This window comes from Nicotiana tabacum, chromosome 4 (assembly GCF_000715075.1).
Source record: "Nicotiana tabacum cultivar K326 chromosome 4, ASM71507v2, whole genome shotgun sequence".
NCBI lineage: Eukaryota > Viridiplantae > Streptophyta > Magnoliopsida > Solanales > Solanaceae > Nicotiana > Nicotiana tabacum.
Genome location: NC_134083.1, coordinates 16,090,214 through 16,117,766, shown reverse-complemented (window position 1 = coordinate 16,117,766; position 27,553 = coordinate 16,090,214). Strand labels below are relative to the sequence as shown.

General features: G+C 36.9%; 1 protein-coding gene across 2 annotated transcripts; it reads left to right on the top strand.

The window, feature by feature from the left end:
• Positions 1-215: 215 nt before the first annotated feature.
• Positions 216-27,553, top strand: LOC107813285 (uncharacterized). Of its 2 annotated transcripts, none has more exons than XM_016638534.2 (42): positions 216-529; positions 2,033-2,108; positions 3,006-3,086; positions 3,202-3,282; positions 4,036-4,112; positions 4,227-4,281; positions 4,394-4,442; positions 4,514-4,651; positions 5,341-5,422; positions 6,102-6,180; positions 6,271-6,320; positions 6,414-6,608; positions 7,384-7,459; positions 7,938-8,018; positions 8,084-8,164; positions 8,913-8,989; positions 9,111-9,165; positions 9,279-9,327; positions 9,521-9,658; positions 11,899-11,980; positions 12,072-12,150; positions 14,149-14,195; positions 14,413-14,624; positions 15,773-15,860; positions 15,999-16,118; positions 16,205-16,323; positions 16,403-16,475; positions 16,571-16,690; positions 21,855-21,923; positions 22,015-22,185; positions 22,274-22,321; positions 22,402-22,543; positions 22,667-22,764; positions 23,361-23,505; positions 23,585-23,670; positions 23,745-23,855; positions 24,367-24,441; positions 25,121-25,186; positions 25,316-25,504; positions 25,600-25,710; positions 26,245-26,325; positions 27,040-27,553. In XM_016638534.2, the coding sequence occupies exons 1-42, from the start codon at positions 428-430 to the stop codon at positions 27,220-27,222; spliced, it is 4,137 nt and encodes a 1,378-aa protein (XP_016494020.2). In that variant the 5' UTR covers positions 216-427; the 3' UTR covers positions 27,223-27,553. The 2 variants fall into 2 exon arrangements, with proteins under 2 accessions (XP_016494020.2, XP_075107543.1); XM_075251442.1 differs by having other exon boundaries at positions 220-529; positions 6,402-6,608.

The following is a 27,553-nucleotide window of genomic DNA, read 5'->3' as shown; positions in this document are numbered from 1 at the left end:
TATTGGTGATTTCTCTCTTTAGTCCGAAGGTAGCAAGTGAACTGATCCAACAATAACTTATAAGTATAGAAATTGCTAAAAGGAAGGTGTAAATAGTTGATTTAATTGTGCATAGTACTGTAATTTTTCTTTGGAGTGGTATTGACACTTAGCAAGTGAGACTATTTAAATTAACGTTTGGATTCGATTTAAATATTTCTATTTCCTCTCCGAACGGGAACAGGACATCCGCGTATTTATTGTTTCTAAATTAGACCCTGACACATGAAATAAAGAAGCCATCAACTTGGACACTTTCTTTATACAAGTATACCAACCCAAACGCATTCCACGCAAAAAAACTCTATATTTTTTTAGGTGTTACACAAGTAATTACTCGCAAAAACATCATAGGTTTCGCAGTTTACTCTGTTTCTCTGCTTCAGTAATGGCTACGCATAGTGTAATTGGGTTCGTCGGCTTGGACGACATCAGCTTGGAATTAGCTACTTCTCTTCTTCGTTCTGGTTGTTCTGTCCAGGCATTCGAGGTTTGTTTCCTTTGGTAATCATTATGATTCGTTTTAATTCTTCTTGATCATGTTGTCACGTTTCTTGATCATGTTTAATTCTGATTTTTTTTTTAAAGGGTTTTCTTCTGATTCCACTTTTTTGATTTGGATATTTCTAGTACTGAGGGTTGGATAAAGTATATTGGACTTTTTTGACTTAGGGAGAAATTGTAATAATACGTGATGATCTACAAGAACTGGTATGAGTAAAAAAGAAAAGAAAAGTTGAGAAATCCAAGTAAATGTATTTCATCAAGATCATTACCGAATATTCAGACAATGATTTATCAATATCTTGAATTAAAATTTAAGAATTTTAAATACAGTATTTAGTTTAACGGTTTGAATGATTTAATTTTTTTTTTTTAATCTTTTGCTGGGGTGGGGAGGGAGGAGGAGGATGCATGTTCATTATGCAGTGCCTTCAGGTTTCTAATAGCAAGTTCCAGTTGGTGGTTTTTTTTATGTTGTCACATATATATTTCTCCTAGTTATGACACTAAGGATAAATTTGAGTTATTCTCCCCCTGCAATTTTGACTGTGCTTACTGTTTGTGACTATGTGGACTGCCTCTGCAGCCATTAGCCTGTAATATATGATATATAAGAGAGAAGCATTCTTGCAAAAGAAGCAGATTTTGAACAATGTAGTTTAGGAAACATATCAAACAGAGTTAAAGTGGATATTTCAACTTTGAGAATTTATAAAATTTTAATGTTAAATTTAGCAGTAACTCAACTGTCAGACAAGAAAAGACTATGTTTCCTGCTTACATTATGTAGACATTACAAGTACATTGCATAAGATTGTCTTATTCAGTTTGTCTTTCAATTTGATATGCTCCGCCTTTCTCTTCCATTCAGGGAGAAATGGTTGCTCAAAAAATGTTTGAAATTATTTAGTTTTACGTTTGAGTTGTTAAATACTTACTGCATTTCTGTGCTTCATCTATTGTTTTGGTCTAGAGAGAAAACTAACCAAAGATTTTTGACCCAAGGAAGCCCCCCATTATTTTAATGTAATCTCAGAAAGAAATAGCTAGTTCTGATATAAGAAAAAATGTTTTAAGAAAAGCATTTTCAGTTTTCAATACCTGATAGTGGCCGGTGTAAGTAAAGAATTGCTTTGAATTCTTCTCCACTTACTATCAGTTTGTTTGAAAATTGGTTTACTTCCCTGCCAGAACTGTAGATAATTTGTTTTGTCACAGAATTATAGAATGTCAAGATGTTAAATTTTCTTTCTACTTATAAAAAAGGACATGAAACTTTTTTTCTTTGATCTCTAAAGCTGGGGCTAGGATGATTTCGTAGTGTCTCTTCATCATGTGACATATAAAGTATCTATAATCATCCTGAAGGAAAATGGAATCTTCTACTGAATTCTCAAAGCTACACTCATCTACTTCTTTTTCTACTGAATTCTGCTTAAGATTGGTAATCTCCTTTATGATCTGTGGTTTTGATATGTTGTATCAACAGGCAGGCAGTCCTTTGGTTGATAAGTTCTCAAAGCTAGGTGGTAAAGTATGTAATAACTCTATTGAGGCGGGGAAAGGTCAGATCTGAATTCACATTTTCTTTAGGTTTCCTATCCCCAGCTTTCTATTTCAGATTTTTGTTTTAATGTTTGGTTAAATTGTAGTTTCCAGTTGAAACTACGTCCAGAGCATTGATAAGTTCCTGAAAACTTGGTTTAGACCAAAGTTTTTCTTATGTGTGATCTGTTCTTGTTTTGCGCCCTCCTCTTGTTTTTGTTCTTCCTGCTTTAATTTTCTTCCCAACAGTTTAAACTGCCATCACCATCATGTACTTAACTCTTGTCTTTCTCTGACCTAATATATCGATTTATTTCTTCTGTGAACCTCGAATTTAAATTGATTTTCCTTCATAAGTCAAATTTATGTTAAGATACTCAAAACTTACCAGAAATGCGGATTTTCCTGCTGGTCCTGTCCTTACAAATTGTCAGCTTTTGTCTTTCTATACGGAGTCTGCCACTTTTCTTGTCTGTTTTGTCTTCATATAGCTGGTCTTTCTTTCCCTTTTTCTTATCGAAAGATCTTCTTTGGCGCGCTATTGCTATAACACCATGTTTTAGAAGAAAGCAAAGAAGAATGCTGATATAAGGGAACCTTGAAAGTTAGATATTTCTATTAGTAGCATCCCAAAAAAATTTCAACCAATATAATCTCGTATTTTTCCTCTCATGATATCTAAAGACCTAATAAAGGTGATGTCGCCTAGGTTCTCCTTCTGTCTAATAATTCTTTTAAAAATGAATGGCTTGAGGTCATCATTTAAACAAGCTGCAGTCCCCAGTAAGTATGATGGAGAGAAGCAACAGTCTTTATAGCTTATCTTTCTTGACATTGTATGGTGAAAGTTCTGTACAGTTTCTCCTGGCATCTTGCTGCGTACTGAAATACTTCTGTTATTACTTCTCCTTTTTCAGGTGTAGCTGCACTGGTCATATTGCTGTCTCATGCTGACCAAATAAATGATTTAATTCTGGGTGACAAGGGTGTTTTAAAAGGTAAATGTCTATGTGCAGAGTATATATCCCAGATTGCTCTCCAATCAGTTTGATGAAGGTGCAATGTCTTTGCCTTTTCTTTCGTTCCTATTTATGTTTTTTTCTTGCTTTACAGGATTAAGCAAAGACACGGTCATCATTTTCCATTCAAATGTGTTACCTTCACAGATTCAGAAGCTGGAGTTGACTCTAAGAGGCAACATCTTGATCTGCCTAATTTTCATACTTCATTGCAGTATTTAGTTAGATGGAAGCGATAAATGTTTCATTTTTGCGGCCCCTTTTTATTGTGTCTCTTGTAGTCTATGCAGAATCTTTCTGACTTCTTGCTATATACTGCTTTTATGGTTTGCTCTCTATTGTTCTTGTTCCAATTGAGCTTGACTTGCATTTTACTGCACGTAGTCTTAATAGATTTGATGATTCGTTAGACATATGAGATAGAACAAAGTAGGACCTCGAGATGAATATATCTGTGATAAGACATATCAAACTAAAGAAGATATTTTTGTTGTATGTAACTCTATATCTGTGATAAGACATATCAAACTAAAGAAGATATTTTTGTTGTATGTAACTCTATAAGATGAACTAGCATTAGTGATAAGAATTCGATGTAGATATGATTGCCCACTAGTGCATAAGCTATGATTTGCAGGGCATTATGATTCGTGATTTCTCATGTTTACTCTTTGTGGGTGAAGTGTCAAGGTGAACTGGGCACATGCCTATGATTGTTTATGCATGTGACATCTTATGTTTAGTTGAAATGAATTATTTGTTTTGTGAGGTTACATCTATTACATATTTCAAAGTGAAAACTGAGTTATACATCTTCGCGGCGATGATAAAATAGAGGAAGATAGAAATATAGGGATTGTGTAACTGTCAGTAAAAAATCAACAGACTTCTGCTAATCGTGAAACTATTTTTCTTTTGACTAATGTAGATTGTTATGGAACAAACGTCGTTGTTGATATATATGTTTCAAGGGCAGTATCTGAGGATCTAAATGATAAAACTATGGTAAGACAAAAATCCTGTGATTTCCACTTCAGAGAAGTTCATTAGAATTTATCTTGTACTTTTATCCTTTGCTGATGCCTGGAATTCTTGTTCTTTCTTTTCAATGATGGTTAGATTATTTCCTCTGGAAGTTCAGAGTCCATTGCTAGAGCACAGCCCATTCTTTCTGGTGCAGTATATTTGTCTTGCTAGTCTGTAATTTTTATGCTTTTTATAACATGAGAGAATTAGTTACTCTCATGTTTCTTTGCTTTACTGAGTCATCTTTTTTCTGTGGACAGCTATGTGCGCAAAGCTATACACCTTTGAGGGCGAACTTGGTGCCGGAAGGTACATTATGTCTATCTCTCTTGTCTACAAACTTTTGGCAATCTATTTATCTGTTACAAATATTCTTGCAGCAAAGCTAAAATGGTGATTGAGCTCCTTGAAGGAATTCATTCTGTTGCTTCGGTGGAGGCCATCTGTCTTGGTGCTCAAGCTGGGATTCATCCATGGATACTTTATGACATAATATCCAATGCTGCTGGAAATTCTTGGTGACTGCATTTTCGTTATCATTTTCATTTTTCTCCCATTTGATAGATAAGCACCTCAGGGATTTTCTGAAGGTGTTTTATGTAATATCTTAAATTAGATAGTTTACTATTCCAACAACAACAACAACAAACCCAGTAGTTTCCAAAAAGAATATAACAATAGCATACCACTGTTGTCTCTCAATCTTATACTCAGTTGCTAAAGTCTATCTTGCACTTGTTCACTTAGTTTCCAGGTACTATCGCTGCAGGAAAATGTCATGGAAAAAAGGACTTTAAGGGATAGTTAGTTAATACGTCTTAATGTCTTAACTTTTTTGTTCAAGTTCAAAACTACTGCTGCATGCTCATGCTCGATTCTGTTTTTAAGTTTATAAATGATTACAGTTGGGAGTTTGATTAATTGTTGTCAACTCGAGCAGTTCAGTTTGGCATCTTACACTAAAAGCTCGATGAGTAGGTGTACGCATGGTCATGTCATTGGGGTCTGTTTATGTTTTCAAGGAGTCACGAGAAGTTAATTGTTTTTGAAAGATTTATTGTTCGTCATTTGTAAAAGTTTTGATATTTTAGTTATAATTGACTCGGCTCTGATACTATGCCCTTTCTTTCTCCTGTCCTCAGTTGACTTTACATAACTATTTACACATGCTGTCATGCACTGATTTTCCTAATATTCATATTTGCAGGGTTTTCAAGAATTCTCTTCCCCAGCTTTTGAGGGGCAACCAAACCAAACATCTCTTTCTCAACATTTTCATTCAAAATTTGGTAAGATTCTTGCCATAGTTCTTTTCTTTTGAGAGATAACATTACCCTTCAGATTCTGCTGTAAGATGAAATGCTCTTTCTTATCCGAGGTCAATAATATCTTTATGGTTTATAGTAGGTTACAGCAGATGATGCGATCTTCAGAAGGAAAAACCTTGAGCCTTAAATGCACATTCTTTCAGAAAGGCACTTCTCAGTGTTGCTTTACCATTAATAGTTTCCCTTAATTATTTACTATCTCTGAGATTGGCTCATTTTGGGCTGGTCTGAAGTTCAAGACTAGAAGCTTGAAAAAAGATTTCTATATATATTTGGTAACAATTGCTTAAAATGATACTTTGGAATGTGAAAACGCAACATGGTTAGTTAAAAGGATGTCACATCTAGTTTGAAATAATATGAAGTGATAATTGTTCATATTAGTTTGAAGAGTTGGAAGGGAGAAAAAGTTTCCAATAAAGGATAGGTCAAACTTTTTAAAACCTGCCAAAAAGAAAATAACATATAATTTAATGGGTCAAAGGGAATAACTTGAAATATTCTGCTTGACTTTTCTCTTTTCATGGTGTAGCCACTGTATAGTGTATACAGCTTGAAAATTCTTACTAAGTCTGTATCGTGGTCTCTTTGACTGCTGCAGAGTTCCTGTTTCCTGATTCTTTTTTTTGGTGCACTTCAGGGTAACGTACTGGACATGGCGAAAGCACATAAATTCCCCGTTCCACTCTTAACGGTTGCTTATCAGCAACTTATAGCAGGCATAGTACACATTCCTTCATTTTTTAGTTTCGTGGAGGACAATAGTATCATTCAGATGTGATCTCAGTTGCTTTGCATTTTATTTACAGGATCGTCACATCCCCAAGCACAGAGCGATGATGATTCTACATTGCTCAAGGTCAGGTTTGAGTGCATGGGTCAATTTTTAAGGTTTTCCCACTCTAATGTAGCATGAGCTTTTTTTCTCTGCTGCTAACAGGGTGTTCTACAGGTTTGGGAAAGTTTACTTGGGGTAAATATAGCTGATGCAGTCATTTCTAAAAGTTACAACCCTGAGGAACTGGCCAGTCAAATTACTTCTCAATCTGATACCGTGAAGCGAATTGGTTTCATTGGCCTTGGTGCTATGGGATTTGGCATGGCAACTCAACTGCTGAAATCAAATTTCTGCGTCCTTGGTTTTGATGTAATGCCTTGCATCTTTTATGTTTGGTGCTGGACTAGTTCCATGTCAAAATATAATTTTGGAGTAGATATCCTACCTAATTCAATGAATAGTTTTTTCTTTCCACCAACTTTCATAGGAAAATAATACATTTTCCATTTAAAAGAGATTTTGAATGTTCTGGAGAGTGAATCTTTTTACATACACACTACTCAGTCCAAAGCTGATTTTCAGGTAGTGCATCAGAACAACTGTAGATTTCAGTTTGGGGTAAAATGTATAAACCTATACAATATCTGCAGATAAAGCAATGTCAAAGTTTAGGATAATGGCTTTCGAGGAACATCTTTTTTCCCTTTGAAAAGCTAACTTTGATGTTCTTGCCCTTCCTGTCCACTGTTACGTCCACAGAGACACTTGGAATGATAAAACTTTAAGTATTGGTGGAACAAAACTTTCAATATTGTACAATATCTAAGATTTTGTCTGCGCTGGTGGCTGTTTGTCTCTGATTCTTCACAAGAATTCCCACAAGAAAATGGAAGCTAAAAATGACTTTACAAGACAGATTTTTGTTGACCTAATGAAAATATTGGTTTCCTTCATTTTTTTCACTGGGACATTTTGTGCATTTGCCATAATGATAAGCATCTTCACTTACAAAACATCTTGAAGTGTATCCACTTGCTTACGTGTTGTGTATTGTCCTCTATTTGCTGACTTCAGAAGTTTGTTGTGATTTATTTAAAGCTAATAATTAAGTGAAAGTGATGGTCCTTTTCTTATGAAATTGTAGGTTTATCCACCATCACTATCTCGATTTGCAGATGCAGGTGGCTTGACTGGAAGTACTCCTGCAGAAGTATCTCAAGGTAAATTAAGATGCTTTTTGAAACGTGCGGCATGCATAACAAACTGCAAGAATCTTCAGGTCTGGTTTTATCTGAAAATCTTGTCTGTTTGGGAAAGAGCTTTAAGTTCTAGTTTTTGTATATTTTCTTAATCTTATTGAAGAGGAGGTTGTATGAGTACTGCCTGGACGAGACTAAGCAAGAACAAGGTTGACTAGCAATCTTGTAAAATCCAAGGCCACCCCGTCTCCCTGGGGTCAAGAAAATGAGAAGGGAGTTGGTTAGCGTAACTCAGATAATGCTTTGTTTTCTGCTCAACAAGTCCAGCGTAAAAAGTAGTTTACCAACAAGATCATCTGTCTCTAATATGTGATTGAAAGTTGCTGCTTTACTTTTTGACGAGTAGTATGCCTTGCAAAAGTTTGATGCTATGGGTTATATGCTACTTGCTGTTTACTGATCACCTTAAGTGTTTGTTTTGCCGCCTTAATTGTTTCAGATGTAGATGTACTCGTAGTAATGGTCACAAATGAACTACAAGCTGAGAGTGTTCTTTATGGTGATCAAGGCGCTGTGTCAGGTAAATGCTACGCTCTCACTTCTGCATCTATGGACAGGACTAACCATCTTTCTTTTTGTTTATAGCCCTTCCATCTGGAGCATCTATTATCCTCTCATCAACAGTTTCTCCATCATTTGTTAGCCAGCTCGAGAAACGCTTGCAGAGTAAGTTTTTCCTTTCAAACTCCACAAGTTTGCTTTTCATTTCTGTAATACATTTCCTGGCATTTGCTAGTTCATTCTTTTTGAGGTCCATCTATTCCTAAGTATACTAGTTCAAGGAGTTTATATACGACTCAGAAAAACAGCTACATTCAAGCCAAAGTGACTTTTGTTATGCGTGTGCACCCACACCCACATTTTTTTATTTTTAAGTATAATTTTAGGGATAATATCCTTCCGATAATATGACACTATTTTTTATTTAGAGTAGACTGCAGTACGAGTCCTATCGATTGGATATACATCCACTTTCCACATGTGACTGCCAATTTCAAGAGAACTAAGTTTAATTTAATGATCCGTTGATGCTTCACGTGCACTCTCTCGCAACATTTGTTGTGTGCGTGCGCCTGCGACCACTTGTTTTTTATTTTTAAGTTTAATTTTGGGGATGGTATCTTTTCATATAATATGATACCGTTTTTACTTAAGAGTAGATTGCAGTGTGAGGCCTATCACTTGGATTCCACATGTAACTGCCAATTTCAAGAGAACTAAGTTTAATTTAACAATCTGTTGATGCTTCAGTTGCACTCTCTCATCAGCTGTAATCCAAGATTATGAAAGCTTCAGTTTTCTCCAATTTTATGATAATTACGGCCTTTTCTTTTATTTCGAGCCTAATCCTCATATCCTTCACATATTAGCATTCCTGTCACTCACAGATGCTTCTCCTTTATCATTAACATAGGTGACTTGAAGAAATTGAAGTTAGTTGATGCTCCTGTTTCTGGTGGGGTTAAAAGGGCTGCTAACGGAACCCTTACGGTGCGCATATGGAATTTACCTTTCAAAGCTCCGCTTTGGTCATTATTATAAATATTTCAAAAGCATTTATATTTCGCTGAACTTGTCTGGTAACTTACTGAAGCTATAACATCAATGCTAGATAATGGCATCAGGTACAGATGAAGCTCTCAAGCACACCGGTTCAGTTCTTTCTGGTAAGAAGTGGAATCTTTATCTGCTATTACAAATATTTTAGAGTTTTGACTATGAGATTTTCCTTTCAAATGTTTCCATTAAGGTACTGATCCTTGTGTGCTTCACTAAACAGCATTGAGTGAGAAGCTTTATGTTATAAAAGGAAGTTGTGGAGCTGCCAGGTAATTTTAATCTGAGTACCATCTTTCTTGGCATCACTGTATCACTTGATTTCATTGTAGTTAGCTCATTTGAGCATGCAAATACTTCTCCAATCATTTTTCACCTTATCAATGAATTTGTTGCTTCTTCAATGAGTTTATTCTGGAACTAATCCATCAGTTGTTGATTTCATATGTATGCCGGATCCAACAGTGTTGTAAAGATGGTCAATCAACTTCTTGCTGGAGTTCATATAGCATCAGCTGCTGAGGCAATGGCATTTGGTGCTCGATTGGGTCTTAATACACGACTATTGTTTGATGTCATTGCAAATAGTGGGGGAACATCTTGGTAGGTAACCCTATAAATAGAGAGATCGGGTATCGGGACTCCGTTTTTTTTTTCTTTTTTTCCCATATTGGTCCTTATGCCTGTGAGTATCATCTTGAGAAGCTCACTCATGGTTGATTTTTATCCAACCATGAAAAACTTTTATTCTTCAAGGAATCATCTCAGCATCTTGTGCATGTGTTGTTGTTTGGTTCTTTGCATGGGTAGAAATAGTTGTTGATTTGTACTTACCACCTCATCTAAAAGTTTAAATTAGTTAAAAAGATACTTCATTTAATTATATCTTTAACAGATGTGAGACTCAAATCAAGACTTTGCTTGTTCTATACTCTGTTGAAATATGTGCATCATGTCATCTAAATATACATTGTTAGAGTGGACACTTGTATTTGTGTAATTATTTTTTCATCAATAATTGATGGCCAAATAGGTGTACGACCCCTTAAACTTGGCTCCAGTTTCCATTTTGATACTTTAACTTAGCGTTTTTCCTATTGAACACTTTAATATTATATAAAATGATCTATTGAACACTTTACCCATAACCAGTAAAAACAATAAGGTGCGTGTAATTCACACATGAATGACTTAGCAAAAATGACAAATAAGAGGGAGACACGTGGCATTTGGGCCCAAATAGTCAAAAAGAAGTTTTGAAAACAAAAAAGATTTATTCTAAACACCCCCTCCCACCGTCATCTTCTTCCCAACCACCCCCTTTCTTTTTTCATTCCATGGAATCCCACCGGCCTAAGTGCATCATTGTCCAGCACCCCAGCAAGCGTTGGGGGTAGCTTTCGGATATCAGCTTCATGGGCCTCTTGAGCCTTTGATTATTTACTACTTCAGTGAAGCTTAGATCTGTTAAAAATGAGGTGTCATCTGATATTCACTGCCTACCTGAAATAGGTTATTTTGACCAGAGGGACGGGAATATTATACTGGGCTCAACTGTGTTCAAACTTTTCTGCCCGCAGCTGAAATCAGTAATTCTTAGGCAGTATTAGGGAGATTAGTTGCTGAAATTATGTATACGTGATGAAGAAGTTTAATTGGATTCATCGTTGGATGTTGCATCGGAAGTTGAATCCACAGAAGGTGTGTACTAAAAGGCCAAGTAGATCTAAGCTTCATGGGCCTCTTGTTACCTTCTTGAAGTATTTACACGCATTCTTTGATGCAAAATTCTGTCCATACCTTTCGCTGATATAGGATTGAATGTCTTTGGCGGCTTCATCTGAAATGTGCAACCCATCTGTTCTGGTCTTCCATCGTTGTGGTATCGGAGATTCGTTCGTGTTTTGTCTATTATTGATTTCGTGGTTGGTGTGTAAATGTTAAAACCTTGATAAAATTTATTCCGGCAATAAAATTTATTAATTCCGGCGATCTCCATTAATTCCGGCAATAAAATTTATTGCCGTTCTTCTTCTGCTTTTAAAAAAGTCAATTTTGATTTAAACAAAAAAAAAAAAAAAATTATTATCTCAAACCCATTAAATTCACGCGCGTAAGAGGGGGTGAAATACAGCTCTCTTGCCATGTCAGCTTTTGTGTTTAATAGGCATACATTGATTTAGGTTGAAGTGTTCAATAGGTAATGAGTTTAGTTAAGGTGTCAAAATGGAAACTGGAGCCAAGTTTAAGGGGCCGTACACCTATTTGGCCATAATTGATTGATTGATGCCTTCAACAATAGTTTTTTCAGAGATGCTAGGAAATATTTCACCACTTTTATCTTATTGTAACCTATTTTACCAGTAAAGTTGGACTTTTTTAAAAAGAAAATTGTGAATATGCATATCTTGAGTATCTCTTATTTTTTTTCCCGAGGGAGGTTGGTGTCTCCTGTGCTTGAATGGTGATAGAGTTTACAGATATATTGGGTTGTCCCATGGTGTTGGGCAGTAAATCATATTGTTTAATTCATCTGCGAGTGGAAATGGGGCAATGCTAGAAAGATTAACCTCAGCTTTATTTGCTTTAATACCAGCAGACTTGCTTAACTTATATGGTGTCTTCTAATTCTCAAAAATGAGGTTCTGAGCTCCTGTAATGTTCTAGTTCAAACATGATGTGCCAATGTTTGGGTGCTCTAAAAATGTTAACTGATGCCTGAGAAATTTCTGGTTTGCCTCCTGCTTTACACTTCTTTCTAGAAATTTTTCTTTAATCTGTGACATGAGATTTGTGTAATTGTGTGGACAGTAGAATTTATTTGATTTTGTGTTTTGCTGCAGGATGTTTGAGAATCGCGGGCCACACATGATAGAAAATAATTATACACCGTTGTCTGCACTTGATATCTTCATGAAGGATCTGGTGAGACTGATAAGCATTGAATATATTCATATTGCAGCTGCATTAACATTGGTTTTTTATTTCCTTATGGCTATTTGTATGGTTTTAACAGGGCATTGTTTCTCGCGAAGGCTCATCACGCAGAGTACCGCTTCATATTGCAAACATTGCACACCAATTATTCCTGTCAGGTGCGGTTAAGAGATTTTTTCCTTTCTATTTTAACTGTATGCATCATGTACTGCACTACATTTCATTTTCATCCCCTAATCGTCTCAATCATATTCAATCTTAGTACCAATTATCCATATCTGGTAAGCTCTGAAAGAAAGTGATATAGATAGATTTAGTTTTTTTTTCCAACATGGTTGTATTTGGTGATTGAAGTGGCTTTCACGAATTCCAAATGCTGTTTCATTGATGGCAGCAATATAGGCAAAGAGTTTTGTTTTACCTGAAAGTATTACAACAATAAGATATTGGTACTGTCTAGGATTGCTTATTATTATTGTCGCTAGGGGTGTACAAATGAAACCGACAAACTGCACCAACCTGATAATCCGAGTCAAACCGAGAAAAAAAACCCGACTATGGTTTGGTGTTGGAAAAAAAAAACCTGACCATATTTGGTTTGGTTTGGTTTTAACTAAAAAAAGTCAAACCGAAACCAAACCAACCCGACATTATATGTATAAAAGTTTTAAATATATTCAATACATAAAAATATTTATTGTAGTGTAGTTTATAAATATTTTTTAAGCTTTTTCATAGTTTTACCTTTTAACGTATTATTTCAAGTTTGGGCTTATAATTTTTGGATGCTCCAATAAGTTTTATAGTCCATAAATGTTAGTAATTCAAATAAATCCTAAACCAAAATCAAATCAATACTAATGCTAATAAAAGACATTCAATTCAATTGTACTATGAATGAAAATAGTGTTGGATATCTATTTTTTAGTTTTTCCATGGTTTAAATAAAATATATAACTTATTTTTCTTTTACTGGTTAGTCATGTAAATAATAGTAGTACTTATTAGTCGTAATTTTAAATTATGTTTGTTTTCATTATGGCTTATTAATAATATTTATTTTATGCGATTTTATTATCTTTATTGTTGAATATTTTAGTACAATGCCATGACTCATCTCATATTTATGTTATTTTATTGAAAATCACCTTATATAGTTCTATCTTACTAGGATTAAAGAAATATTTGGAGCACAAATTTTACGTTTTGTGCTATGAAGACTTTATGAAAAAAAAAACCCGAAAACCCGAAAAATCCGAGAAAAGCTGAGATTAAAAAACCCGAGTTTTATTAGTTTGGTTTGGTATTTAGATTTAATAACCCGATACAATTGGTTTGGTTTGGTAATTAGAAAATCCGAACCAACCCGACCTATGTACACTCCTAATTGTCGCTATAACATTTGGTTTCTCTGTTGAGTCAGTCTTCCGGAAAGAAGAAAATTCTTGATGCATGGAGATTATTGTCATATGGTAGAACCTTAATAATTTATGGTCAAAAGGCTGCGAGTTTACTGGTGCTAATTAAAAAGAAGAAAACATTAAGTGCAATAAAGCTGGGTTTCTCATTATTTGCCTTATGGTCTTATGGACATTCCATTTCAGCTCACTTTCTTCAGCATTTTGTTCTCCAAATATCTTTGAACATCATCCCTGAATAGCATGCTAAACTAGTTCAGGGTGGGCCCTGTTGAAAAGATCTTTGTGTCGCTTTTTTTTTTTGGTGAAAAATTGGACGAAATAAACATTCTCCCAGTCATATTTTCCTTTAGCTTTTCAATGTCATGATATTGAGGGGCCCAATGCTTGTAGTATATGAACATGAACTAGAAAATGTGGTCAAACAGCTGAATAGGTGGTCTCCTTATGCCAGCCAATATTAATCCTGGATTCCAATAAAGCATTTAAATAGAGTTCAATGGCTTAGATTTTGTCTGTTCTGTGCCATCTCAGCCATAGGTTTAACCAGATGAAGTTTTGGACCTTTGACTCATCATAAACCCATTTTTAACCAACACAAATTACTCCTTTTTCTAATTTACCTATGTTTGACTTAATAGAGCTTGAGCATGTAGTTGCACTGCTGTACTGCAGAAACACTCTTCTTTCATGTTTTGTAATCTGTATTCATACTTTTTATAATGTCTCATGGATTAGGTTCTGCTGCTGGATGGGGCAGATTGGATGATGCTGCTGTAGTGAAGGTACAAACAGCTGTATATTTAATAAGAGACTTCATGTTAATTAGGTTTGAATTTGTGAAATATGCTCAAATAATCATTCAGTTTATTGGGTAGACAATTTTGATTTTCTCTGTTAAATATACTGCAGCATGAAAAGTTATTTGATGGGGCATAAACTGTTGGACAGGAAAATGGTTCAGCTAATTGTTACCATCTACTCTTTCTCAAACGTATGCAGGTCTATGAGACACTAAGTGGAGTCAAAGTTGAAGGCAAACTTCCTGTTCTCAGTAAAGAATCTGTATTTCAGTCCCTTCCTCCTGAGTGGCCAGTGGATCCCATCAGTGAAATTCGTACACTAACAGAGAATAGTTTGAAGACTTTAATTGTTCTAGATGATGATCCAACTGGGACTCAAACTGTTCATGATATTGAGGTCCTGACGGAATGGTAAGTTCCATCTATAAAATTTGATAAGTTTTTTAGTACATTTAAAAAAAAATTCTCTCTAGATTCATAAGACAGTTCAAAATGGTACAGTGTGGGAACTCATGATGCTTACATGTTGAAAAGATGTACAGGGCAGGGGTTGGTGCCTTTTCTAGTTGCGCTTAACTGGTCTACTGAGTTATATGCTGCTTGATAGGAACAAGCAGAACATAAATTGCGGCAGTGTGCTAGTGAGTAGTGACCGAGTCAATGAAGTGGGTTAAGATCTATTGCAAATGGGGAAAAAAGAGATTACAGCCTTGGTTTCTTTTGCATCATTCTATAACTGAAGCAATTTAGCCACATGAAAATCCTGTGAACATATCATAGATTCAATAGGAACTGTGAGGTGAAGTTCAAGCATGCCTTCATTCAATTATTAGAAACTTGAAGGATGTTATGTTACTTGGGACAGTAGAAGGATTTGTGGCTCAAACTTGAGGGATGAATATGATAAAAAAAACTTAAAAGTAAGAGCCAAGGGGTTGGAAACTGAGCTCTGCTTGGAAGGGCTGAAGATCTCTCTGACGAATGAAAAGATGGAAAAGATAAGTAAAGAAATGAATAAATATATTTCATTTAGAAAGGAGAAATTAACATCCTGCTCATGTCTGATAATATGGAGCTAGTCCTAGATATGAAGATTGAGTTTCAGAGTGTACTGTCTTCTTCTTTCCTTCCTTGTTTATTACAGGTATGACAGACCAAACCAATGAAAAGTAGAATCCAGCTGTTTGTGAAACTAGATTATTGAATCGTTAACCTTAATAATAATTGAACCAAGTGCAGATTACCCAGTTCCTATATCCTTCATTCTATTATCCATAAACCCAACAAAGAGAGATGAAATTTTTCTCGTTTAATAAACTGAATCACAAATATAGAAGGACGACAAGAATAAAATTACCCTACCTTGTTAGCTTAAATTCTCGTCATTCTCTCTTCTACATCTTGCTTCATCAGTCATCATTCTCTCTTCTCTATCTTGCTTCATCAGCGATCTTGGTAAAAAGGGTCCTCTTTCACTGAGATGAAACTTTGGTATTCAAACCTTATAGAGATGAAAACTTCTAAACTATTATCAGTGATGAACTTGTTTATTTTTTCAGGAGTGTTGAGTCACTCGTTGAAGAGTTCAAAAAGAGGCCAAAATGCTTTTTCATTTTAACCAATTCCCGAGCATTGACTTCTGAGAAGGTAAAAGAGTTATGTTGAAAAAGAATTTGACTGTACATCGAACTCCCTCAAAGAATTTTTCTATAAATTCTAACACATGTTGACAAAATAACTTGTTTTATTGATTATGAGATCATTCACTGAAACTTCTTAGTGCAGGCTAGTGCATTGATAGCAGATATCTGCAGGAACATCGATGCTGCTGCCAAGTCAGTGGAGAAAGCAGACTATACGGTCGTTCTGAGGGGTGATTCAACTTTACGAGGCCATTTCCCTGAGGTAAGGATATAGACCAGCCTACATAAATTAAGTTTTTTAATTGTCCTTTCTTGACACACTTTACAACATATCTTTATGCAACCTAGGAAGCAGATGCAGCTGTTTCAGTGCTGGGTGAGATGGATGCATGGATTATCTTGCCCTTTTTCCTCCAAGGAGGCCGTTATACCATTGGAGATATACATTATGTTGCAGATTCTGATAGGTATTCTCTTCTAATTCGTCACATATTAGCTGTTTGGACTTGCCGGTCATCACTAATTATGTTTCCTTCTTATCTATAGGCTTGTTCCAGCAGGTGAAACTGAATTTGCTAAAGATGCTGCTTTTGGATACAAATCTTCCAACCTCCGTGAGGTCAAGCCTTGTCTTTTTCTGAGTAAAACACATTATATTCTGTTTCACCACTAAATTGATTTAGTTGTTATTCTATATTTTAATTTGATATTTAGTGGGTAGAAGAAAAAACAAAGGGCCGGGTACCTGCTAGCGGCGTTTCATCTATCTCCATCCAGCTTTTAAGAAAAGGTGGACCAGATGCTGTTTGTGAACACCTCTGCAATTTGCGGAAGGTACATAAGCCTCATCGCCACTAAACTCTGTGGTTACCTAATTGTTTTTTTCCCCTTCATTTTACGCTAATTCATTAGCATCCATCTGCCTTTATCTGACTGTGTATGCCCCTAACACACCTAGCTTATACTTAGAAGTTATTTCCTCCTTTGGCTGTATACTATTCTTTAATATTACAGCTTTAACATTATTTTGGAGGTTGCTAGAGAATAGACTTTGTTAAGTAGTTAGTCATGTATAGTGTCCCACATCGGGAAGTAGATATCTATTATTATGTAATCACTGTATATAAATAGGGCGTTGTACAACACTTTAGATAATTAATAATATTTTCTCCCGTGCATTCTCACATGGTATTAGAACCACTCCGCGTGCAACCTTTAACGGTGGTGGGGCAAACCTCAACGAGGACGCTGACTCCTTAAGGGGGGTGTATGTGACACCCTAAGCGAATCCCACATCGACAAAAAACACGGAGAGATGTTGGGTATATAAGTAAACATGCCTTAGACCCTGGTGACGCGTTTTAAAGTCGTACGGGCCTAGGCCCAAAGCGAACAATATCGCTAGTGGGATGGGCTGTTACATATGGTATCACAACAACTAGTGAGAAATCCCCGATGTGCAGTTAACCAGCGAGTCCGGGACAGTCACCGTGCCTTTTTCCGGTGACTTTCAGGCTGTTTTTTTTTTTTACGAAATCCCTTCTTCGGTGACCAAACCCCAGAAAACCACACCGGCAGAACCCCGTCCACGCGCTCTCACGCGCCTCCAGAGCTTCTGACGCCGGCGGCGTGTCAGACTGTGTTCCGACCATTATTTGGAAAAGTTTCTTCAGGACGGCCTTATCTTCTAGTAATTACGACCATGCCCATACTGTTTTCTTTTTATTCCGAGCACTTTTAGATTTCTCCGGTGACTACAGTAATTTTCCGGCGTGAACAGTGAGTTCCGGCGAGAACAGTAATTCCCAGAAAATTTATGCTTTTTCCGGCACAATATTTTAATGGCATTCGTATCAGAAGCCTTTAACTCGCAATCCGTTGGATCCAACGCATTGAATCCAATCCAATCCAATCCTTCAGTACAAAGCATGTAAACATACATCTTCAGGGATAGCTTCCGTTGTTCAAACAGATAGTAGCGTGACTTGTGTCTCCCAATCTTCAACCTCTGAGTCTTGGGTCATTGATTCAGGTGCATTTGATCATATTTCTGGTAACAGATTTTTTTTCACTACTATTTCATGTTCTCAATCTCTCCAACAGTCACAATGGCCAACGCGTCTCAAACCATGGCAACTGGAATAGGTCAAGCAAGTCCACTTCCTTCCTTACCTTTAGATTCAGTTCTTTATGTTTCCGGTAGTCCTTTTAATCTCATAGCCATTAGTCGCTTAGCCAAATCACTTAAATGCTCTGTTTTATTTCTTGATGACCTTGTTTTTATACAGGAACGCAGTACAAGGCGGATCATTGGTATCGGGCGTGAATCAGATGGACTTTATAGCCTTATCCTTGCAAAATCACATGGACTCACATATTGTCTTCCTTCAACAACTTGTCCTGTTACCGATTCACCAGATTTATTATATAAACGGTTGAGACATCCCAGTTTGTCAAAACTTCAAAAAATGGTACATGGTTTACCTCACTTGTCCACTCTAGAGTGTGAGTCATGTCAGCTCGGTAAGCATAGCCGCTCCCATTTCCCTCGGCGTCTTGATAATCAAGTAGAGTCACATTTTACATTAGTCCATTCAGATGTTTGGGGTCCTAGTCGGGTCAGTTCTACCTTGGGATTCCGATACTTTGTCAGTTTCATTGATGATTATTCCAGGTGCACATGGATATTTTTGATGAAAAATTAATCTGAGTTGTTTTCTATTTTCCAAACCTTTTAGGCTGAAATTCAAAATCAATTTGGGATTTCTATCCGCACATTTCGTAGTGATAATGCCCTAGAGTATTTGTGTTCCCCATTTCAGCAGTTTATGAACTCTCATGGGATTATTCATCAAACATCTTGTCCGTACACATCTCAACAAAATGGGCTAGCTGAAAGAAACAATAGACATCTTCTTGAAACTGCTCGTACCCTACTCATACAATCTCATGTTCTGTTGCGTTTTTGGGGGGATGCAATTCTTACATCTTGCTATCTTATTAATCGTATGCCATCTTCAACTATCCAGAATCAAGTTCCATTCTTTGTCCTGTTTCCCCATTTACCTTTGTTCTCTCTTCCACTCCGTGTCTTTGGAAGTACGTGTTTTGTTCATAACCTTACTCCAGGAAAAGATTAGTTAGCTTCTCGTGCTCTTAAGCTTCTAGGTTACTCGAGAACGCAAAAGGGGTATCGATGCTATTCCCTTGACCTCCAGCGGTACCTTATGTCTGTTGATGTTACCTTTTTGAATCCCAATCATACTTCACAGGTCCAGGTAATCACTTAGATATTTCTGAGGTGCTACTAGTTTTATCTTTTGGAGATTCACTCACTATCTCCCATTCATCTTCCTCTACAACTCCAGCTCCACCACCTATTACTCCAGTTCTACCACCTAGTCCAGTTCAACCTTCTGCAGCTCCATCACTCTTGATTTATCATCTTCGTCCATGTCCAACATCAGGCCCAGGTGATTCACGTCCTGCATCAGATTCTGCACCTACTGCGGACCTGTCTCCTCTTAGTCAACCAATTGCATTCCGCAAAGGTGTACGATCCATACTTAATCCTAATTCCCATTATGTCGGTTTAAGTTATCATCGTCTGTCATCACCTCATTATGCTTTTATATCATCTTTGTCCACTGTTTCTATCCCTAAATCTATAGGTGAGGCACTATCTCATCCAGGATGGCGACAGGCTATGATTGACGAGATGTCTGCTTTACATGCGAGTGACACTTGGGAGCTTGTTCCTCTTCCTTCAGGTAAGTCTACCGTTGGTTGTCGTTGGGTTTATGCAGTCAAAGTCGGCCCGGATGGCCAGGTTGATCGGCTTAAGGCTCGTTTTGTTGCAAAAGGATACACTCAGATTTTTGGGCTTAATTATAGTGACACTTTCTCTCCCGTGGCTAAAGTAGCATATGTTCGTCTCTTTTTGTCCATGGCTGTTGTACGTCATGGGCCTCTTTATCAGTTAGACATTAAAAATGCTTTTCTCTACGATGATCTTGAGGAAGAAGTTTATATGGAGCAACCACCTGTTTTTGTTGCTCAGGGGGAGTCTAGTGGTCTTGTATGCGGATTGCGCATGTCACTATATGGTTTGAAACAGTCCCTCGAGCTTGGTTTGGTAAGTTCAACACAGTTATTCAGGAGTTCGGCATGACTCGTAGTGAAGCTGATCACTCTGTGTTTTATCGGCATTCTGCTCCTAATCTATGTATTTATTTGGTGGTTTATGTTGATGATATTGTTATTACTGGCAATGATCAGGATGGTATTACTAATCTGAAGCAACATCTCTTTCAGCACTTCCAGACTAAGGATCTGGGCAGATTGAAGTATTTTCTAGGTATTGAGGTCGCTCGGTCTAGCTCAGGTATTGTTATTTCACAGCGGAAGTATGCCTTAGACATTCTTGAGAAGACTGGAATGATGGGCTGCAGACCTGTTGAGACTCTTATGGATCCGAATGCTAAGCTTCTGCCTGGACGAGGAGTGCCTCTTAGAGATCCCTACGAGATATAGGAGGTTGGTTGGCAAATTGAATTACCTCACAGTGACTAGACCTGGCATTTCTTTTCCGGTGAGTGTTGTAAGTCAGTTTATGGATTCTCCCTAGGATGCAGTTATTCGCATTCTTCGGTATATAAAGTCAGCTCCAGGCAAAGGATTACTATTCGAGGATCGAGGCCACGAGCAAATTGTTGGGTACACGGATGCTGCATGGGCAGGATCACCTTCTGATAGACGTTCTACGTCTGGATATTGTGTTCTAGTAGGAGGTAGTTTGGTCTCTTGGAAGAGCAAGAAACAGAATGTCGTTGTTCGATCTAGCGCCGGAGCCGAATATCGGGCCATGGCTATGGCAACGTGTGAGCTAGTTTGGGTCAAGCAGTTGCTCAAGGAGTTAAAGTTCGAAGAAATCAGCAAGATGGAATTGGTGTGTGATAATCAAGCTGCTCTTCATATTGCATCAAATCCGGTATTCCATGAGAGGACTAAACACATTGAGATCGAGTCTCACTTTGTCAGAGAAAAGATACTCTCAGGAGATATTGTTACAAAGTTTGTGAAGTCGAATTAGCTAACAGATATTTTCACTAAGTCTCTTACTAGTTCTCGTATTAGTTACATCTGTAACAAGCTCGGTACATATGATTTATATACACCGGTTTTGAGGGGGAGTGTTAAGTAGTTAGTCATGTATAGTGTCCCGCATCGGGAAGTAGATACCTATTATTATGTAATCACCCTATATAAATAGGGCGTTGTACAGCACTTTAGATAATTAATAATATTTTCTCCGGTGCATTCTCACAGACTTGTTAGAAGTTTACTTTTCGCGTGTTTTGTTTGGAGTGATGATATTCTACATCTGGAGATTTGCATGGTATTTTGGTTCACACACATGAGAAAATACAGCCAAGACCTTGCTCAGTTTTGTGGAAATATGCAAATAGTGATCATCTTTTTTTTACCCTCTTCCATATAATTACTCTGGTGTGCACAGAGTCTAATAGTAGAAGTTTGTTGATAGGTTCCAATGTATAGTGAAACCTTGTTTTTCACTGTATTAATGCAGCAAGAAATCCATTTGATAATTGGGAACATACAGAGGAAGGGAAACAGATTTTCTTGATAGTATAGAATATGAAAAGAAGTATCAGTAACAAAAAGGTGAGTGGAAAGATGAATTATAGAAATGAGGTCACAGGAGAGTAAATAAGACAAATCCAAGTTCCACAGTTTAGGATCTATACTTCAACTTGCTTGACAACCCTAAATCTCCAGCAGTAGAAATCCAAACAAGTCAAGGTCACTCTATAGAGTTCACGTAGATTACTCTGAAGGATTTTATTTGGGCTCATACTATGTGCAACGAACTGCATTGTGCATTGGGAAGCTTCATGTCTGCTTGATTTTTTGCTTCCTTGACGAAATCTTGACCTTAGTTCTATGGTGCTCCTGACTGCATTTCCTCTATAAACAGGGTTCAACATGTATAGTCAATGCAGCTAGTGAAAGAGACATGGCTGTATTTGCCGCTGGAATGATACAGGTTTTGTAGCATTCTTGTTACAGTTGATATTATCTTTTTGTCATGTCCAGTAGATGTAAATTGGTTTTTTATTTCTTTGCCCTAAATGCAGGCAGAATTAAAAGGAAAGCACTTCTTATGCCGTACTGCTGCCAGTTTCGTTTCTGCTCGAGTTGGAATCGTCCAAAAATCTCCAATTTTGCCAAATGATATTGGAATAAACAGAGAAAGAAATGGTGGACTTATTGTCGTGGGATCGTACGTTCCAAAAACAACAAAGCAGGTCAAAATTTAACAAGAGATATTTTTATTAGTAATTGTCTATATTTATTGGCCTTTCCTTCACACTACTTTTATAAAATTCACTGCAGGTTGAAGAGCTAAAACTGCAATATGGTCATGTTTTGAAGACTATAGAGGTAATTCTGAATACTGTATACAATATGCTTTTGCTGAAAATATGTGGCAGCGTTTTAATTTTTTGTTTCTTGAAAAGTAGATTTCTGTGAATAAAGTTGCGATGGAGTCATCAGAAACAAGGGAGGAAGAAATCAATCGAGCAGCTGAACTGGCAGACGTATACCTTAGAAATAATAAGGACACTCTTATAATGACCAGTAGAGAGCTAATCACAGGCAAAAGTGAGTTTTCTTATTATCGATGATGAATACTAATTCCTTGCCCTGATTTTGTTTGCCTTCTCTTTTTTATGCTTCTAATATGTTGTACTTAGAAAAAGTAAATTTTTCCTTTACAATACCCAGCTCCTTCTGAGAGTTTAGAGATCAATTTCAAGGTAAGCTCAGCACTGGTGGAGATAGTTAGGCGGATAACCACGAGGCCTCGTTATATTCTTGCAAAGGTATTTCTCTCGTCCATTGTATGCTTGTATCACTTTCTTCGATTATGCATGGTAATGGAAGGGCCATTTCTCACGTTCTTTACTTTTGTTAGTTTGTTCTTTCCCACACTTGGCTTTTCTGCTGGGAGGTGTCACATTAAGGGAGAGAGTTTGAGGGATTTGTCAGTCAAATTGACTGGTTATTGGTATATTTATGTCAAAATCCGGGTTTAGGGTTCTACAATTGTAATGATAATACTGCCCTTATTGTTAAGTCTAAAGGCATGTGTACACTGGCCTAATTCAAATATAGGGCTGGGGTTCATGCTCCTCCATCTCCAGTATGGAACTTTTTTTAAGATTTGAATTTTTTTTAAAGGAACTATGCCCATATGTGATCAGGATTTTTTTCTCCTCTTTGTCCTTGATGCACTTGCTTAAGGGGAATCCATACTGCTTTTGTTGAACCCTTTTACTCGACAGCATGTGTTTAGGCTTCAGAACAGCTCTATGTTGCTTCGTTATCTTGACATATTCTCTGAACATGTTTGGAGAACATTTATATAAACATAAAATGTTGTAGTTTTTTACTAATAGAGTGAGTTCTTCTTTCATAGGGAGGAATTACCTCATCAGATCTTGCCACAAAAGCTTTAGAGGCAAGACGTGCCAAAATAGTGGGACAAGCTCTTGCGGGTATTCCATTGTGGCAGCTTGGTCCTGAGAGCAGACATCCAGAAGTTCCATATATTGTCTTCCCAGGTAATTATGGCGGTTTCTTTTTGTTGTTGAATGCCTCTACCTTGGATCCCTAATATTTAGCTGTCAATGTGACCATCAGGTAATGTTGGTGACAGTAAAGCTCTGGCAGATGTTGTGAAAAGCTGGGCTTATCCAGGCAGATTATCAACTAAGGAACTGCTTCTGGTGAGATGGCTTTGCTTTAATGATTTTCCCGTTTCCTTTTACATCTGGCATTAAACTCTCTGTTCCGGCAATAGGAGGCTGAGAGGGGAAGATATGCTGTTGGTGCTTTTAACGTCTACAATTTGGAAGGAGTTGAGGCAGTAGTTGCTGCCGCAGAGGAGGAAAATAGTCCTGCTATCTTACAGGTTTAAATCATTACTAGCCCTGACAAGTTCACTTTGGAAAAGATTAAAGATTACATATTTACTAATTCTGAATACACTTTTGCATGTACTAAAGAATGATAACATTTTTCTTAAATTTATATTAATGTTAAATACCAGAGAACATGGCATACAGTGTGTTTCCTCTGATTCTTATTTTCTTATTACTGGCCTGTTTTATTATTTCACTTTAGAAAACATGATTTCATAGTATCTAACTTTCTTATATAAAAAAAATAAGAAACATGAAATGTGACCTTAGACATTCTTTTTGTGGTTCCTTCCATTGAGGGCTCAATCTTAATTTACTCACTTTGTCTAGGTTAGTACTTTCTTTGAGTTTTCCACTTTCCCATTTCTTTTTCCATCTTCGTTTATGCAATCGTGAGTGCTTAATATGTTGATTGGGGAAACAAGTGAAGGTATGCCTATTTGAACTTAATGACTTGTTCATGTGCTACAATAAAGATTTTTTGCTTCTTTTGTTCTCCAGATCCATCCTAGTGCGTTAAAGGAAGGAGGAGTGCCACTCGTTGCATGTTGCATATCAGCTGCAGAACAAGCATCTGTAAGTGATATTCAAGATACTGAGTTAAATTTTAACAACCTTAAAATAAAGAATAAAAGATGGATAAAAATTAAACTAGATTTAACCGTGCATACAGCTGTTCCTACTGGACAAGAAACATGGATTTGCACTACAATGACAAAATGAAACTGTTCTCTGCCTGCATAATTTTCATGGCCAAGTGAGGAATCAATATCAGCAGCGATGAATTAAAGGATAATAGAGCTAACATGTTCCTTTGCTAATTATATGGTATCTGAAATCTTTCGATAGGATAGAACAGCATAAAAAGGAAAAAAAAATATATTACTTAGAGACTATTGAGTTGCTCAAGTATTTTTTGCCATAACTTGCAAAGACTTTTGAAGCGGTAAAACATCAAGTGACCATTATATTATAGATTGGGTCAGTGTCTGTCTGTGATCAAAAGGGGTTTTCCTCTCTTAATGTGCATTCTGTTGGATTAACAATTTCAGTGTTTGAAATCTTGAGCTCAGATGTAGGCTTTTAGTAATTACTTTCTATTAGGTCATATCCAAAGTATCATAAGTATGTTAAAACAGGTCTCTTTGGATGGACGAAGATTTAACTTGGAAGATCTGAGTAGTGATCATTGTGCCTCTATGGTTTCTTCATCTTGCTTCTCCTTCGAGAGCATTAACCGTATGCATTATGACAGGTTGCTATAACAGTTCACTTTGACCATGGAAATTCCAAGCAAGAGCTGTTGGAAGTTCTTGAGATGGTTAGTTTTATTTGCTACTAGTGAGGCATATTTATTATGCTCTCCGCTTTAATTAAACTTTTTGCCTGACTAAATGAGCTCAAAGTAATCTTATGTCAGTGTGCTAACTCGTAAATTCAACCACTGCAGGGATTTGACTCACTCATGGTAGATGGGTCACACCTTCCTTGCAAGGATAATATTTCCTATACGAAGTACATTTCTTCATTGGCACACTCAAAAAAGATGTTGGTAGAAGCTGAATTGGGAAGATTGTCAGGTACTGAAGATGATTTGACTGTAGAAGATTATGAAGCAAAGCTGACTGATATTAATCAGGTCCTCTCACTCACTCTCTTTCTCTCCCCCCTCTGCGCCCTGGTTAAAATCAAGTTTTTCCTCCAATTTCAAACTTGATTTCATATAATTTTCAGGCAGATGAATTCATTGATGCGACTGCCATAGATGCTTTGGCAGTGTGCATTGGAAATGTTCATGGAAAATATCCTGCAAGCGGTCCAAATATTAGGCTTGATTTGCTGAAGGTCTAATTCCTATTCTCTCTCCCTCTTTTCATTTCCTTTCAATCTTCTTAAGCAGGTTAGCTGATCGGGGAAATTTTAGAATATGCCATCATTAAAGAACACACGAGGGAGGAAAATATTTGGTTAAGAACGCTTCATCTATCCGACTTCTGCTATTTCTATTAGAAAATGATCACTTGCGTAGTTATGCAGGGCGCTAAACATTTCTGTGACCTATGTTTTTACTTAACAAAAACAGATTAGCAGCAACATTTCGAACTTATAGTGCATTGAAATTGATTTATAAAACTGTTCTGCTCCTGATACATGCTCTGAAGAAAATCAACCTTTTCTTTTTCCTTTATGGTGCATATTTAGTTTTGCCTGTCGAATCCAAATCACTCTCAGTGATTACTTTTTGATCATGTTTCAGTTGGAAACGAATATTAACAAAAATAACAGATAAGTTCTTTGTGAAATAGCGTCTATTGAAAGATTGTTTTGAATCGGTATTTATGTGCCGAGTAAAGCTAACTCCCCTGTTTTTGGGTCCAGGACCTCTATGGCTTGTGTTCAAAGAAAGGAGTTCATCTTGTTCTTCACGGAGCTTCTGGGCTGTCAAAGGAAATAATAGAGGTATACGAGATTCTAATAATTTTGTACTGATTTATTTTTAATTGTATAGATAAGGGGGAAGTCGAACAGGCTGAGTACAAATAAAAGGATGGAACTGGAATTCCTTAGATGGTGAGGCCACTTGAATTTAAAAGGGGTTATGGTGGATATCTCTTGGTGTTGAAGTTCTTATCATAAGTGTCAAGAGGCAGATCCACGATTTGAGCTTTATGAGCTCGGGGTGCCACTGGTCCCACTTACCATTTGAGTTATTGGGCTCGAAATTTAATATCTGTACCTGATTTATTATATTTCTTAGCACATGTACGGGGTCTTAGCCAAAGCTACTGAGTTCGGCTGAATCCATAGCTTATACTATGCATCTGCCCCTGATTAATGTCTTAACAAGTTAAGTCTAAGGTGGTAATCCAGGGTTGGGGATAGTCCTTACATGATTTGAGACGGCTCAGAGCAATGCAAGAATACAACGTCTCAGAGCAATGCAAGAATACAACTACCCCTTAATCCATAGTTGGGATCCGTATATCGATCCTCAAATATTCATTCTCCATCAATGCTCTTTCATTTCAACACTTAAATTCAGTTATCACTTATTTTGAAGATATCATTTTGGTAGACTAGCTACTAGTGAAAAAAATGTTATTTTTAGTGCTAGAATTGGATGATAGGCAATCTGAGATTAATGTTTCAGTTTACTCTCACTGTAATGCACAGGAATGTATAAAGCTAGGTGTCAGAAAGTTCAACGTTAATACTGAAGTGCGCAAGGCTTATATGGATGCATTGAGTAGCCCGAAAAAGGATCTCATTCATGTCATGGCTTCTGCAAAAGAAGCCATGAAAACAGTGGTTGCTGAAAAGATGCGTCTGTTTGGCTCAGCTGGGAAATCTTGTTAACATTCTTTGCCCCCACCCTAAACTAAGGTAAAACTCCTTATTAAGCGGGCTAGTTGCCAAAAATGCAGGCTGTCTATCGTTATCACAAATTGAATATCCTGTTGACGGGCTTGCCAATCTTAGCCCGTACGTATAATAAAGGTGCAAGTTGTAACACCACCTGCCTACTCAAACTAGTGGCGGTTGCAGGTTTGTGAAGTAATAATCATTCTTTCGTTTTCCCTTATCATTATGGTTTAAGTTTGCTTGCGTCTTTGGTGTTTATGATACATTCAATGTAAATGACACTAATAATCTTGTAATAAAAAGACGATAATATTCTTCATGTTCA

Bases quoted from the DNA above. Each gene is read 5' to 3' on its own strand.
- LOC107813285 (XM_075251442.1), top strand. From the start codon at position 428: ATGGCTACGCATAGTGTAATTGGGTTCGTCGGCTTGGACGACATCAGC. The intron at 3,283-4,035 runs GCAACATCTTGA...TGACTAATGTAG, and splicing joins GCTGGAGTTGACTCTAAGAG to ATTGTTATGGAACAAACGTC. The intron at 6,181-6,270 runs GCATAGTACACA...TTTTATTTACAG, and splicing joins TTATCAGCAACTTATAGCAG to GATCGTCACATCCCCAAGCA.